Source organism: Brugia malayi, assembly GCF_000002995.4.
Source record: "Brugia malayi strain FR3 genome assembly, contig: Bm_v4_Chr4_scaffold_001, whole genome shotgun sequence".
Taxonomy (NCBI): Eukaryota; Metazoa; Nematoda; class Chromadorea; order Rhabditida; family Onchocercidae; genus Brugia; species Brugia malayi.
This window is the reverse complement of record NW_025062478.1, coordinates 1,004,585-1,018,142: the sequence shown is the minus strand read 5'-3', so window position 1 is coordinate 1,018,142 and position 13,558 is coordinate 1,004,585. Positions and strand designations below refer to the sequence as shown.

The window sequence follows — 13,558 nt, the reverse complement described above, 5'->3', positions numbered from 1 at the left end:
TATAATTGCAGTATGTAATGCATGCTAAACTATTGTTTTTGCAAGACAATATGACGTCGTCGCCTTAGGCAACAATTATTATTTTGCGAGCAAGGCGTATAACCGATTGCGCAAGAACATCCATCAGATTGCTGTTGCATGCAATCATTTAATGGTTTCAGTTGTTGATATTGACCGGATGTTTGCTGTTCGATGCATGATTTCATGCATGTTGGCTGACATTGCGGTACGCAACGGAATGGTTCCGTAGCCTGTAATCAATAATTAAATATATAAATTTAGCATACGGTGGTTGGTTGATGTTTCCGGTCGAAATACTTTATAATAATGAAAAAAAATTAATGAATAAATGAATATAAATTGTAGAAATTGGAATATTCTATAGAAGAATTCATATACCTTACAATCCAAACCGCATCCTTGTATTTTATATTCCGGTGAATGCTGCTTAATTGAAGATACCGCTTGCGGAATTTGTTCTATGCAGGAATGTTCACAATTTGCGCTACATTCTTGCACACAGCGTGCATTATTTTTGCACGATGATTGACATGATGGTAAGCAAGTTTTGGAGCAAATTTGTTGTTGTTGTTCTAAACATTGTTGATTGCAGGCCGGTTGACATATTTGTGGGCAATGCGGATGGAATTTATGTGTTTGCAGCTGTATCTGTTGCTGTTTTTGTAAACAATCTGGCAAACAATCTGGCATACATGATGATAAGCATACGCTGGCAGGTGATGTTTCCGGTTGATGTGCTTCGGTTGTTACCACAAGTGGTTTCTGTTGTTGTGTACATTGAGGGTCACACATCGGTTGACAAGCTAATACGCAAGCTTTCTCTACACATGTCGGTTGACATTCCGGTTGACATTGTGCTACACATTGTTGTTGTTGTTGATGCTTTGTGACAAGGAAAACTTTCTTCTGTTGCTGCTCTATGCATTCTGGTAAACAAGCAGGTTTGCATGCTGCAACACAAACTTGCTGTATACATTCTTGCAAACATTGAGGCATACATTGTGGTACACAATGAGTTTGAGGAAGCGGTGGTGGTCGTAGTATTTGTGTCGATGATTTAATCGATTCAGATTGAGGATGAAAGAGTTGTGGTTGTAGTTGTGATGACATCTGAGATGGTTGTGACTGTTGCTGCGCAAGGAGTATTACTTGATTGCGTACTTTCTGCATGCACTGTGACTCGCACATGGGTTGACAAGCAGGTGGACAAGCTTGTTGAATGCATTGCGGTTCACAGGATGGCATGCAAATTGTCACGCAACGTGGTTGTTGAATTTGTACTGAAAATGGCGATTGTTGATTGTGTGAAATAGCAGTAGACTGACTGCATGATGGCATGTTTTGACACATTTTGCAGCAATTTCGATTGCTACACTGAGTTGGACAATTTGATTCACAGTTAGATGATGGGCAAGGTTGTGTTGGGAAGGGTAAAGCAGATTGACCTTGCGAAGGTATCACACCAAATGGTAGCTGTTTTTTGGTTTGTAGATTATAGGAAAATTCAGGTGGCATTGCAAAAATTGATGGTTGAGATTGTGATTGCATAATGACAGGTTGCAAATAAGTTTGCATCTGATTTGATTCGAACATTTTCACACATTGCGGCTCACATAATGGCATGCAAAATGCAATGCACTGCAATAAGTTCAAATATGAATTATTATAAAAAAAAAAAAGAACAAAAAAGAATCACTGAACATCTTTTCTGTCATATTATTATTCTCTGTTTTAATTTAATAAAAAAAAAAAATATTATTAAAGATTTGAAATTTATCCTAACAAATTATTCGATATCTTTTTTAGCATTACCTCAATTTGGTGTTGTTGTTGTGGTGGTTGCTGATATTGGGTATTAAAGATGACTTGATTAATCATTTCTCGATTAATACATTCTTGTGAACAATCAGGCATACATGAAGGCATACAATGTATCCTTTGCTGTGGACAGTTGCAAGTTATCTGCAGTTAAATTATTAAGTATTACAATTGTAAAAGATTTTAAAAATTTTCATTATCAAAATAAAAAAAAAAATGAAATTATTGAATACAAAAAAAAAAAAAAAAAAAAAAAAAAACAGCTGTTAAATGATTATCAATTATCCAAAATAATTTTAGTGTTGAATCAATGAAGAGCAAAAATTTAATTTAACTTTTTTATTAACTAACTTTTTTTTAATTAAATTAACTAATTTTTGCAAATTCTAGCTTAAGATGTCTTATAAATTACGCTGATTATATTATAGCAATAGAAAAATAACGATTCTAGTAGAATGATAAATAATGATTGTAATGATAAAATGCTGATAATGATAAGAATAAAACTGAACTGAATTATAAGCACAATTCTCTTCCTAAAGCATAAATTTCATTTGTTTAATGAAATTAATTAATAAATAAAATGATAAGAAAAAATTATTTTAATTACATTATAATGAAGTGATCCACAACCACAATTCATATACTGCTCATGCAGTGCAGCACAATTGCAATTTGAGCGTGCAACTGGTGTGCAACCGCATTGATTTACCTGGATATTTGCACAGTCACATGATTTCACCTAGAATTAAAAAATTTTCCTAAAAAAAAAAAAAAAAAAAATTTAGCAAAAGAATATATGAGATTAATTTTGTAATCCTATTTTAAGTTTAGCTCTTTCATTTCCTAAAATTGAAGTTAGAATCATATTTGAGTACTTAATTCCATTAATTCAATTATTTTTTCACTTATAATTAATGTTATTCACTTTTAGATATAAATTATTGAATCGATTTAATGTTTAGGAAACTTAAATTTAAATTTACTATTACAAATAATTATTTACTATAATATAATAAAATAATTGAGTTAAATAAATGAACAAACTTGTGCTAGTAAATTAATACAATTGCATTGTTTTTCATGTTGCACCACAGGTATTATTGGTTGCAACGGATACGGTGTGATCAATGGTACCACTGGTATCGGTTGTTGTTGCTGTTGTTGTTGTTGTTGTTGCAATCCACAGCATGCAGACATTTGCATGCAGCATTGTCGCTTTGCTCTACTAATAAATTTTATCGCATTCTATAAGCATAAATAATCTTAAACAAAATTAACGAAAGGAAATTAAAAAAAAAAAATAAATTAAATTAATTAATATTTAGTAACTACAAAAGTAATTTACAATAGGGTTTACTTTAACATTTTTTTCATTGTAAGATTGTATGAACTTTATTAATTTTTAAAATTTCATCATTACAATCTAAATAAGTTTTATTTTTATAAAATTTCACTTTCAAAAAATTAATTTTAAAAAATGATAAAAAAAAATTGTAAAAAATTAAATTTTCTTTTTTTTTCACTCAATGAATTAAAAAATTTTGTAAATGTAATTAGATTTGAATTTTAAAAAAGTTTTTTCATTTTTTTGAAAAAAAAAAAGAAGGAAAAGAAAATTTATAGCATTTGATTTTGGAATAACTAAAAAATCAATTTGATACATCGTAAAATTTTGCTTAGTTTAAATTTAAAATGTTTTAACATCACTATGATTCAATCGGTCAGTTATGCAATGTTACTTGCTGTGCTATGCAAATATACTTTTCGTTGACTTAATCACGATCTCATTTCAGGTTAAATAAATAAACATTTGCTCATACGTAAATAACAAGTCGCTGAGAAAATAAACCGATAATTTCTTGTATAATTTAAAGAAAAAAAAATTTTCAAAATTTTTTTTTAATTTATTAACTAGAATTTGAGTCATTCATTTGATATTTGAATCATTCATTTACTAATTCATTCATTCATTCATTAGTATGATAAAATAAATTTAAAATTAACTTTACAAAAATATCTTTTTGCATAATTTAAATGATTTTTTGAAATTCATTCATTAGAATTTGAATCAGTTATTTAGTATTTGAATAATTTATTAGTATAATAAAGTAAATTGTTTTGATTTGCCATAAATTTAAAAATTTTTAATATATTTCTCAACTTATTCAATCAAAATTTTGACTCATTCATTTAGTATTATATTTGAATTCATTATTATAATTAAATTTAGTATTCGTATTTCATATTATTCAGATATTTAGTATTTGAATCATTCATTAGTATAATTAAGTAACTATTTTAATCTGTTACAAACTTATTTCCAACCAAATTTTCAATTCAAAATTATCAATTTTAGTATATTCTCCACACTGCACTTTGCCTCTTACATTAATGTAAAAATTCAGAAATGTATTTGTTGAATAAATTTTTAATTAAATTTTTGGTAAATTACAATAAAATTATATCCGAGCTGGTAGCTAATAAAATTTGAATATATATTGCTAATCACATACTTACGTAATCTTACGTACAATAATGATTCCACGTGTAAAAAAAAAAAAAACGTATATCCATAAGTAATTTTTTAACGAAAAGTCATAATTTCAAATGTAAAAATGTATTTTGTGTGAGCTAGAATTAAAAATTATAATTGAAATTGCTAATTATTAAAAGAAATCAAATTAATGCAACAAATAAAGCAAACCGTTTCAGCGGAAATATTCAGGAAACCGAATATGAGATATAATAAACAGTGAGCTGTGAATCCGGAATTCATACCTGATAACTTTTTCCGTGACATAGATTATAAAAAAAAAAAAAAAAAAAACGAGGCTGCATACAATAAACCTTTACTATATTAGATTTAAAAAAAAAAATTCAATTAAATTAAATTAAAATAAAATTAAAAAATTGAATAAAAAAAATGCTTCAATTAAAAAAAGAACTTTTTCGAACTAAAAAAAAATTTAAAAAACAGAAAAAAATGAAATCTTTTTATTATCCGAAATTTAAAAAAAAGAAGCAAAAAAGTGAAAATTTACAAAATTTTTCACTTAATTTAATAAAAAAAACTAACAGATATTCAAAATTAATTCGCCTGAAAATATTTTCAAACTAAAATTATTGCTAAAAATGTGAAATTCAAAACTAAAAAAAAATTTAATCATTATAATCTCTCCGTTTATTTTTTTTTTCTTTGAATAATGAAATAATTTATTTTATAAAAAGTAAAAAAAAAAATGTAAAAAAATTTTAGTAAGAAATTAAAAAAAGAGATTTAAAAAAAATTTTTTTTAAACTTTAAAATTATGTCATTTTACATATTAGCCATATAAAATAATCCATATCTAAAACACGACTAATACCAGGTGATTATTGAAATGGATGAGAGAGAGAGAGAGAGAGGGAGAGAGAGAGAGCTTACAAAATTTAAATTCTCAAATGGACGATTGAATTCGTGTCCATCGTCTAAACTTAAACTTTCAAAATTGTGCTATTACTACTGCAACTCCTACTAGTACTACTTACATTACTAAATGCTAAAATACACTGTCTAAACGGGTATTTGAATTATTTCTATTGGAGAAGACAATTTGATTTGACTTAATTCTTGTATTTATACAAATAAACAAATTAAAATTGTTGTATTTAACATTAAATCAGAAATATTTAGATCGTATTATTGCTTTAATTTAGAAAAATTTTTAAAAACAATAATTAAAATAATTTATAAATGATGAAAAAAACAATTTTTTTTTTTTTTCATTGATTGATAAAAATATATATATATAAATTACATTTTATATAATTTTATGAATCGAAAAATTTTCTAAATGAATATTTAGCACTTACTAATTTTTTGTTTTTTAAATAAAAAGTTAGAAAAATCTACAAATTTTTTTTAACTTTTACTTTTAAATTTATAGTTTTAAGTATTTTTAAAAAAAAATTTTTTTTGAAATATTCACAAAAATGTATTTTTTGAAGTCGTAATTTTATTTTTTTGATTTACTTTTTGATGCAAAAAAAAAAAAAAAAAATGAAAAAAAAATAGCAAAAAACGAATATTTATTTCTTTGAAATTTTTATGCAAAAATGAGTAATGTTTAACTGAGCGTATCAAACATATAAAGAAAGTATAGCAGAAATACTATCATTCTTTATAATTTACAAATTTTAGCAACCTTGAAAAATTTTTGAAATGAATTCTATCACAAAGGACAAAGGACAAAAGATGAAAATTTAGCAATCAAATTGAATTTTAGTTCTTTTTTTGACTTTTATAAAAAAAAAAAAAAATTTATTTTTTTTACGATATACATGAGTAATTTTTATGTGACACATTTCATTTTCAATTTATTTTCAACTGATAATACATTTTTTAATTTTTGACTTTATCACTTTCAAAGATAAATCAAAATTATCACTTATCTTTATTTTATGTATGAATTTTTCATGTACATTTTCTTTTTTCATTATCAGTTGAATCACAATTTACACTGATAACTTTTATATCTATCATTATACCATTATAATGATTGTAAAATTACGTTTTACAATCATTTTAACTTCGGGCAAACATTATTTTACAATCATTTTAACTTCGGGTAATCATTATTTTACAATCATTTCATTTTCATCTAATCAATACTTATTTCAATTTTCAAACTGTTAATTTGATTAAAATACTCTCATCAATAAAGGAATGGAATAAAAATTTGAAAAATGTTGCAAATTTTAGCAATTGCATAATTTTATATGAATTATTTCACATGTAAATAATGCTTAAGCTATAATTGTAAACAAAACTTTCTTTGTTCGATTTGTTTGACAATGTTATTAGCAGGATGACAACATTTTAAAAGTGTCAAATATCCATTAATTTTCTTTCACTAACATTAATTTTGATTATAATCATAAATTTATAAAACATTCAACTTGGAATAGTTAAAAGAAAAAAAAGAAAACGATTAGAAACAAAATGAATTAAAAAAAAATGAAAGCAATTTTTTAAAAAAATCATTTTTTTTTTCTTATTTGCAAAACTTTCATCCATTAAATTTTTTGTTTAACAACAAATAACTTTTCATTGCATTTCCAAAAAAAAAAATGTAAAAGGAAAAAAGCAAAAAATAAATTGGTATAAATATAACATTAACAAGGTAAACATCTATTTGTTTGTTTATTTGTTTGTTTGTTTTTGAAATTGAACACAAAGAATCTAGTTTGATACTTAGCTATATTATTGTTAATGGTTAATTGATTTTGCAATTTGAGAAGAAAAAAGTGCGATCCATTCGTGATGTTATTTTAAATTTTAATCAATTTTAAAATCAATAAAAAATAGTTTTTTTTTTTTTTTTTTTTATTCATGCATTCATAGTAAATAATTGAAAAGAGAAATTGTTAAAAGGAAAAGCTAACAAAGATTAAAATTAATATTTATATAAATATATGTTAAATGCATCAGAAAATTATCAATTTAAATATTTAAAAAAATAAACAATCAATATTTGCTGCATAATTTATTTATTGCACCATTTAAATATGTCATATATGATACAAAAAAAAAAAAAAATTTTTTTAAAACATTAAATATGAGCTGAAAGTAAATTTTTTTTTTTTAACAAATGATAATTTATTATAATAAAGTATGAATTTTATAAATTTAAAAAATTTTTTTTTTTGTAATTTTTTCAAATTTTTAGAATATTTGGGGAGAATTATAAAATTAAATGTTTTAAGATTGTAAAATGTAATTAATAATGCACTATTAAATTGATTATAGTAAATGTGTTTGTTTATTTGATAATATATTCCTATCAAAAAAACTACTGATGGATTATCATTTAATTGATAACAGTTAAATTTGCTTTTTTTTTTTCTTCAAAAATGATTTTTTTGTAAGTAAATTTTTTAGAAATGAAAAAATTACTTAGTTTTAAATAATTTTTTCTTTTTTTTTGGAACATATTAGAATTATTAGTAATATTTTATTCTAATATGAAATAGATAATTAGTGATAAGAATGATGATAACAATTTAATCACTGTTTGACTCTGTTGACCATTTCTTTCAATTTGCATTATTTGCTGAGGTTGTGGCTGCATGGTTGTTAAATTTTGTTTTGGTATTTTATAAGTAATTATTTCAGCACACGCTTGAGGCCACCTGAAATTAATAATTTGTAATACATTTCTTTTACTCAAATTTAAAAAAAAAAATAATAACAACAAGTAAATAAATAACAAAATTAAAAAAATATATATATATAACAACAACAAAGAAAGGAAATATTTTATTAACAAATAAATTAGATTTGATAAAATAATATTTTTGTTTAAATTCACTTCCATTGCTTTGAAATTAACAAAAATATAATTGCATTTTTAAATAATACACAAAAATATAAAAATGTAAAATTTTGAATGAAATTTTATACAATTTTTTTTTAATACAATTTATCTATCAGTAAATTAATTTTGATCGTTGTTAAGGCTTAAATTCTTGCAATTATTAAAAAAGCATAAACAAACCTATTAACAACTGCTGTATCAAGTGATAATTTCCTCATGGATTTAAATGATTTCCTCGTTAATGCAATTATTTTTTCAACTATTTGATAACCACAATTATGCGCAATTAATGGCACATCGCAGTGCAATGAGCAAAGGACATATCTAAGATAAATGAATCATTGATCTAGTAGAAGTCAATCAGTTAATGATAAATGAATCATTGATCTAGTAGAAATCAATAAGTTAAAAGTGAATGAATCATTGACCTATTAGAAATCAATCAGTCAATAATAAATGAATCATTGACCTATTAGAAATCAATAAAAATGAAAGCTAAAAGTGAATGAATCATTGATCTATTAGAAATCAATAAGTTAAAAGTGAATGAATCATTGACCTATTAGAAATCAATCAGTCAATAATAAATGAATCATTGACCTATTAGAAATCAATAAAAATGAAAGCTAAAAGTGAATGAATCATTGATCTATTAGAAATCAATAAGTTAAAAGTGAATGAATCATTGATCTATTAGAAATCAGTCAGTTAAAAGTGAATGAATCACTGACCAGTTAGAAATCAATGACTAATAAATGAATCAATGACTTATTAGAAATAAATAAGCTTGCAGTAAATGAAACACTAACCTATTAGAAATCAATAAAAATGAAAGCTAAAAGTGAATGAATCATTGATCTATTAGAAATCAATGAGTTAATAATAAATGAACCATTGACCTATTAGAAATCAATGTGTTAATAGTAATGGATCATTGACCATTATTGTAATATGTTGTAATAAACATTGTAATAGGTCAATGATTACAAATGAATGAATCAATCATTTCTTTTTATGATAGGCAAGCATATAAATTAAACAAAATTAAGCAATTAAATTTATTACCAAATTAACTGCAATATGATTTATAGCTATGAGCTAAAAAAATGAAGTATATCATTTCGAGTAACAGATCATAAATATTAATCTTATAACTTTATACAAATTCCATTTATTATGTTATTGACAATATTGTAGTAATAAAATTTAAATAATCATTAAAATAACTTAACTAATTTAAGTAATCATTAAAATAACTTACTAATTTAACTAATCATTAAAATAACCTAAGTATTTTAAATAATCATTAAAACAACTTAACTAATTTAAATAATGATTAAAATAACTTAACTAATTTAAATAATGATTAAAATAACTTAACTAATTTAAATAATGATTAAAATAACTTACTCGCATGATTCATTTAGGTAATTTTCGAGAATGGTTATGTCACTATTGAGAATGAAATGTCGAAAATTTCGAGCTATAGAATGAAATGCTTCCTGATATGGTGTACAAGTGCGCATGCAAAGTTGTCTGATCTGTGAATTCAATCCAGCTAAGCATCCAAAATTTTCTTTGATATCTGAATTTAACAAATATTTTTTCCATAATTCATTCTTAAATGAGAAATTTTTTTTTTTTTTTGAAAAAATAAATTATTTAATTCAATGCAGAAGTCAAAATATAACATAACTGTTTCCGGAAGTATTAATTAAATGCTTTTTGAAATATTCGAAATGAAGAGTGGATAATTTTGAATAATATTAGAAAGAACAGCAAAATTTAAATTTGAATTGTTAAACTAACTTTAGTAGTTATAAAGAAAATTTGAGGAGAAGAAAGCAGAAGTTAGCTATAGATTGACTGTTGACGAATGTTAAAATTAAATAATATTTTAAATTTAATTATTTGTACCTTTAAAATTATAAATGCATATTTGATTGATAATTTCGGAATATCCCATCAAAATTTCTCGTGAATAACTGGGAATACATTTTGAACAGCAATGCTCAAATTGATGAAATTCTCTGAAATAAAATATTATCCACAAAAAAAAAAAAAAATAATAATAATTTGAAATACCAGTTAGTGTCACCTTTGATTTGTCACTCCGTTTCATAAACAAATTCACCTCATTTTTTTTTTTTTTGAAGTATTAAGAAGGATTTTTTTTTAATTTGAAAATTTTAATTAATAACCTTTTTATTAAGTTATTTTAGCAGTTATTTTAATCGAATTATTTGATAATTATTATTTATTTCAACAGTTATTTTAATCGAAAATTTTTTTCGACAATTATAATTTATATCATAAATAAGTATCAAAAAAATTTTTTTAATTCTTCAAAAGATAAAATGAAAATTAAAATATAAATTAATAAATGAAATGAATCATTTGTTATTAGCAATAAACATATATTAGTCATTTTCATAGAATTAATATTTCGCTGAAAGAATTATGTTTTCTTTATAAGATTAAGAAAAAATATATATATAATCATACTAAACATCAAAACTTAAATTTAAAATGAAAATTTTTAAAATTAAAAGCACAAAATAAGACTTTAAAAAAATGAAAGAAAAAAAGAAACAAAACAAAGTAATCAGTAGTAATAAATGGAACAGTGTAATAGCAAAATAAACAAAACAAAGTAATTAGTATAATTAAAAATTCTAATTTTATATTTCTTAAAGAATTTAATAATTTCATTTTATATTTCGCAAAAAAAAATTAATTAATTTACAAAAATTAAAACAATTTCACTACTTTTTGATATGTTTACATCATAATTTGCTTGCTCATAATTTATTATTTTTTATTTTTTATTACTAATAATATAATTTATCATTTTATTATTAAATTATTATTGATAATAAAATTTATTATTTCATTATTAATTAATTATTGACAATATAATTTGTTATTTTATTATTAAATTATTATTGACAATATAATTTATTATTTTATTATTATTAAATTAATACAATAAAGAAACAAACTTGCAAAAATGTTGAAGAATGGTAGCATTTGACATTGCAAATAAGAAATTATTAAAATTAAAATTAATTAAATTTGACGTTTCAATCTTTCCAATTCTTTTCATTAAATCATTCATAAATTGTAATGCACAATGACCACAGCATGTCTCCGCTTCATCATTTATATTTAAGCTATAAAAATTTCATACATATATGTATATTTTTAATAAAGTAATAATTTCAAAAATTTTGATAATTTCAATTTTTGATAATTTGATAATTCCATTTTATATTTCTTAAAAAAAATTAACAATTAATAATTAATAACAATTAAAAAAATTAACAATTTTATTTTATATTTCTAAAAAATTTGATAATGTAAATTTTGTATTTCCTAATGATTTGATAATTACATTTTATATTTTGCAAAAATTTGATAATTTCATATTTTCTGAAGATTTGATAATAGCAATTTATAATTCTCAAAAATTTAACTCAAAAAATTTCATTTCATATTTCCTAAAAATTCGGTTTTTTTTTTTTTTTTAATTTCATTTTATACTTTGCAAAAATTTGTTAATTTTATATTTCCCAAAAATTTGATTTCATTTTAAATTAAAAATTTCATTCTTAGCGATAACTTTAACTGTTTTATCTTTACTTCGTTTTTTTGTTATTTAAATGATGTGATAAAAACAATACAAAATGAATAAAATTTATTAAATTTTTTGCGAATTTTTTTTTTTTTTTTTGAAAAACACAAAATTTAAAATATCAAATTTTAATGTAATTAAAGAAAAAAAAAAGTTACCCAGGTGAAGTTGTTAAATTTGTTGTGCTTAATTTTTGACTTACAACATTTTGTTGATAATGCAATAATAGTCTGATAAGATTTGACCATAACATCAACAATTTCATCTTTAACAAAAAATAAATTCCTGGAATATTCTGGTAAAAAAAAAATCAAAAATCAAAAATAATAAAAATAAAAATTTTCTATATCTATATAAAATAAAAATATATATATTAAAAAAGAATAAAGAAAACTTAAAGCTGATAACATTGTCTGATATTGTTGATAAATCAAAAAAAAAAAAAAAAAATTGCTTAGAATTTAAATAAATGGAAAAATTAAAAATGCAATTACTATGTCAAATTTTAATAATGCTTAATTATTCAATTTAGTAATAATATCATTAAAACTATTCCATTTTTTAATTATTTTAATTATTTAATTAATTTGAATTCATATGAAAAAAAAAACCATTTGAATTTAGCATATGAAAATATTTCAAAATTGAATTAAAAATGTAAACTCATATAATTACATTGATGGAAAATTAAAATAATTATTAAAAAGACAAATTTCAGATTATTTTGTTTTTTTGTTTCTTTTTTCATTCATTCTTTTTTTTTTTTCTAATTTAAAGGCTGAAAAAATTTTAAAGTTTTATCATTTATTCCTTTTTATTTTTTTACTACATTTTACTGATATATATAAATTTATACTGTAAATAAATAAAGTAAAATAAAGGAGAAAAGTGAGACAAACTTTAAAAGTAAAATAAACGAATAAGAAATTATGAAAAAGAATAAAAAAAAATTAGTAATATTAAGATGACCGGATGAATGAGTTAAATAATTTTAATTTCGCATCATTTAATTCTGTGCTACTTTCGTACATTTAATTTATTAATTTCTTTCTTTCTTTTTTTTTTTCGTTTTATTAAATTTATATTTTATTAAATGATTAATGTTGTAGGAGGAAAATTTTTGAGTTTTAAAAAATACGAAATTAATTTTTATAATATCAAAAGTAATTTGTATAATATCAAAAATATGAAAAATTAATTTCTATAAAAAAAACGATTGAAAATACGATTAATTATTGTGGACAATGATCAATTTGTTATTGATCAGATAAATAGCCAAACTATAAATTATGTGATAATTATGATCAGTGATAATTGTTAATCAGAATTGATATTAAATGTGATAATTTAGCCTTTTCTAGTCAATATGAAATAGACACAGTTATGAGCTAATAATACTTTAAAATTACATAAACTAAATTATCAAATTATTAGTTATTATCAATTAAAATAATTTAAAAAAAAAAAAAAAAAAAAAAACATCTATCATTCATTCTTTTGACAGTACAATTGCATATTGTTTATCAATTAGGAAAATATCTCAATATCAATGTTTAAATACATTACAATTTCATTCATTTACTAAAATTTTAATGAAATTCACAAATGTCTGCAAAAAAAGCAAATAAACAAATCTACAAAAAAACAAATAAACAAGCAAACAAACAAACAAAAAATTTCACAGAAACAAACTACTAACAAGAAAAATTTCATAAAATCAGGATTA

The 13,558-nt window shown here is 22.1% G+C and overlaps 2 protein-coding genes across 3 annotated transcripts; both read right to left on the bottom strand.

Annotated features, from left to right (window-relative positions):
- Positions 1–29: 29 nt before the first annotated feature.
- Bm2202 (Prion-like-, putative) lies at positions 30–4,618 on the bottom strand (the record flags this gene model as incomplete). The annotated part of the gene is made up of 6 exons (XM_043081237.1): positions 30–251; positions 400–1,659; positions 1,834–1,983; positions 2,450–2,581; positions 2,887–3,087; positions 4,547–4,618. The coding sequence occupies 6 exons, from the start codon at positions 4,616–4,618 to the stop codon at positions 30–32; spliced, it is 2,037 nt and encodes a 678-aa protein (XP_042937171.1).
- A 3,217-nt stretch (positions 4,619–7,835) lies between these two features.
- Positions 7,836–12,085, bottom strand: Bm2875 (Uncharacterized protein; the record flags this gene model as incomplete). Of its 2 annotated transcripts, XM_043081235.1 has the most annotated exons (6): positions 7,836–8,013; positions 8,379–8,522; positions 9,609–9,783; positions 10,116–10,228; positions 11,201–11,371; positions 11,991–12,085. In XM_043081235.1, the coding sequence occupies 6 exons, from the start codon at positions 12,083–12,085 to the stop codon at positions 7,836–7,838; spliced, it is 876 nt and encodes a 291-aa protein (XP_042937169.1). The 2 variants fall into 2 exon arrangements, with proteins under 2 accessions (XP_042937169.1, XP_042937170.1); XM_043081236.1 differs by lacking the exon at positions 11,201–11,371.
- Between the last annotated feature and the right edge of the window lie 1,473 nt (positions 12,086–13,558).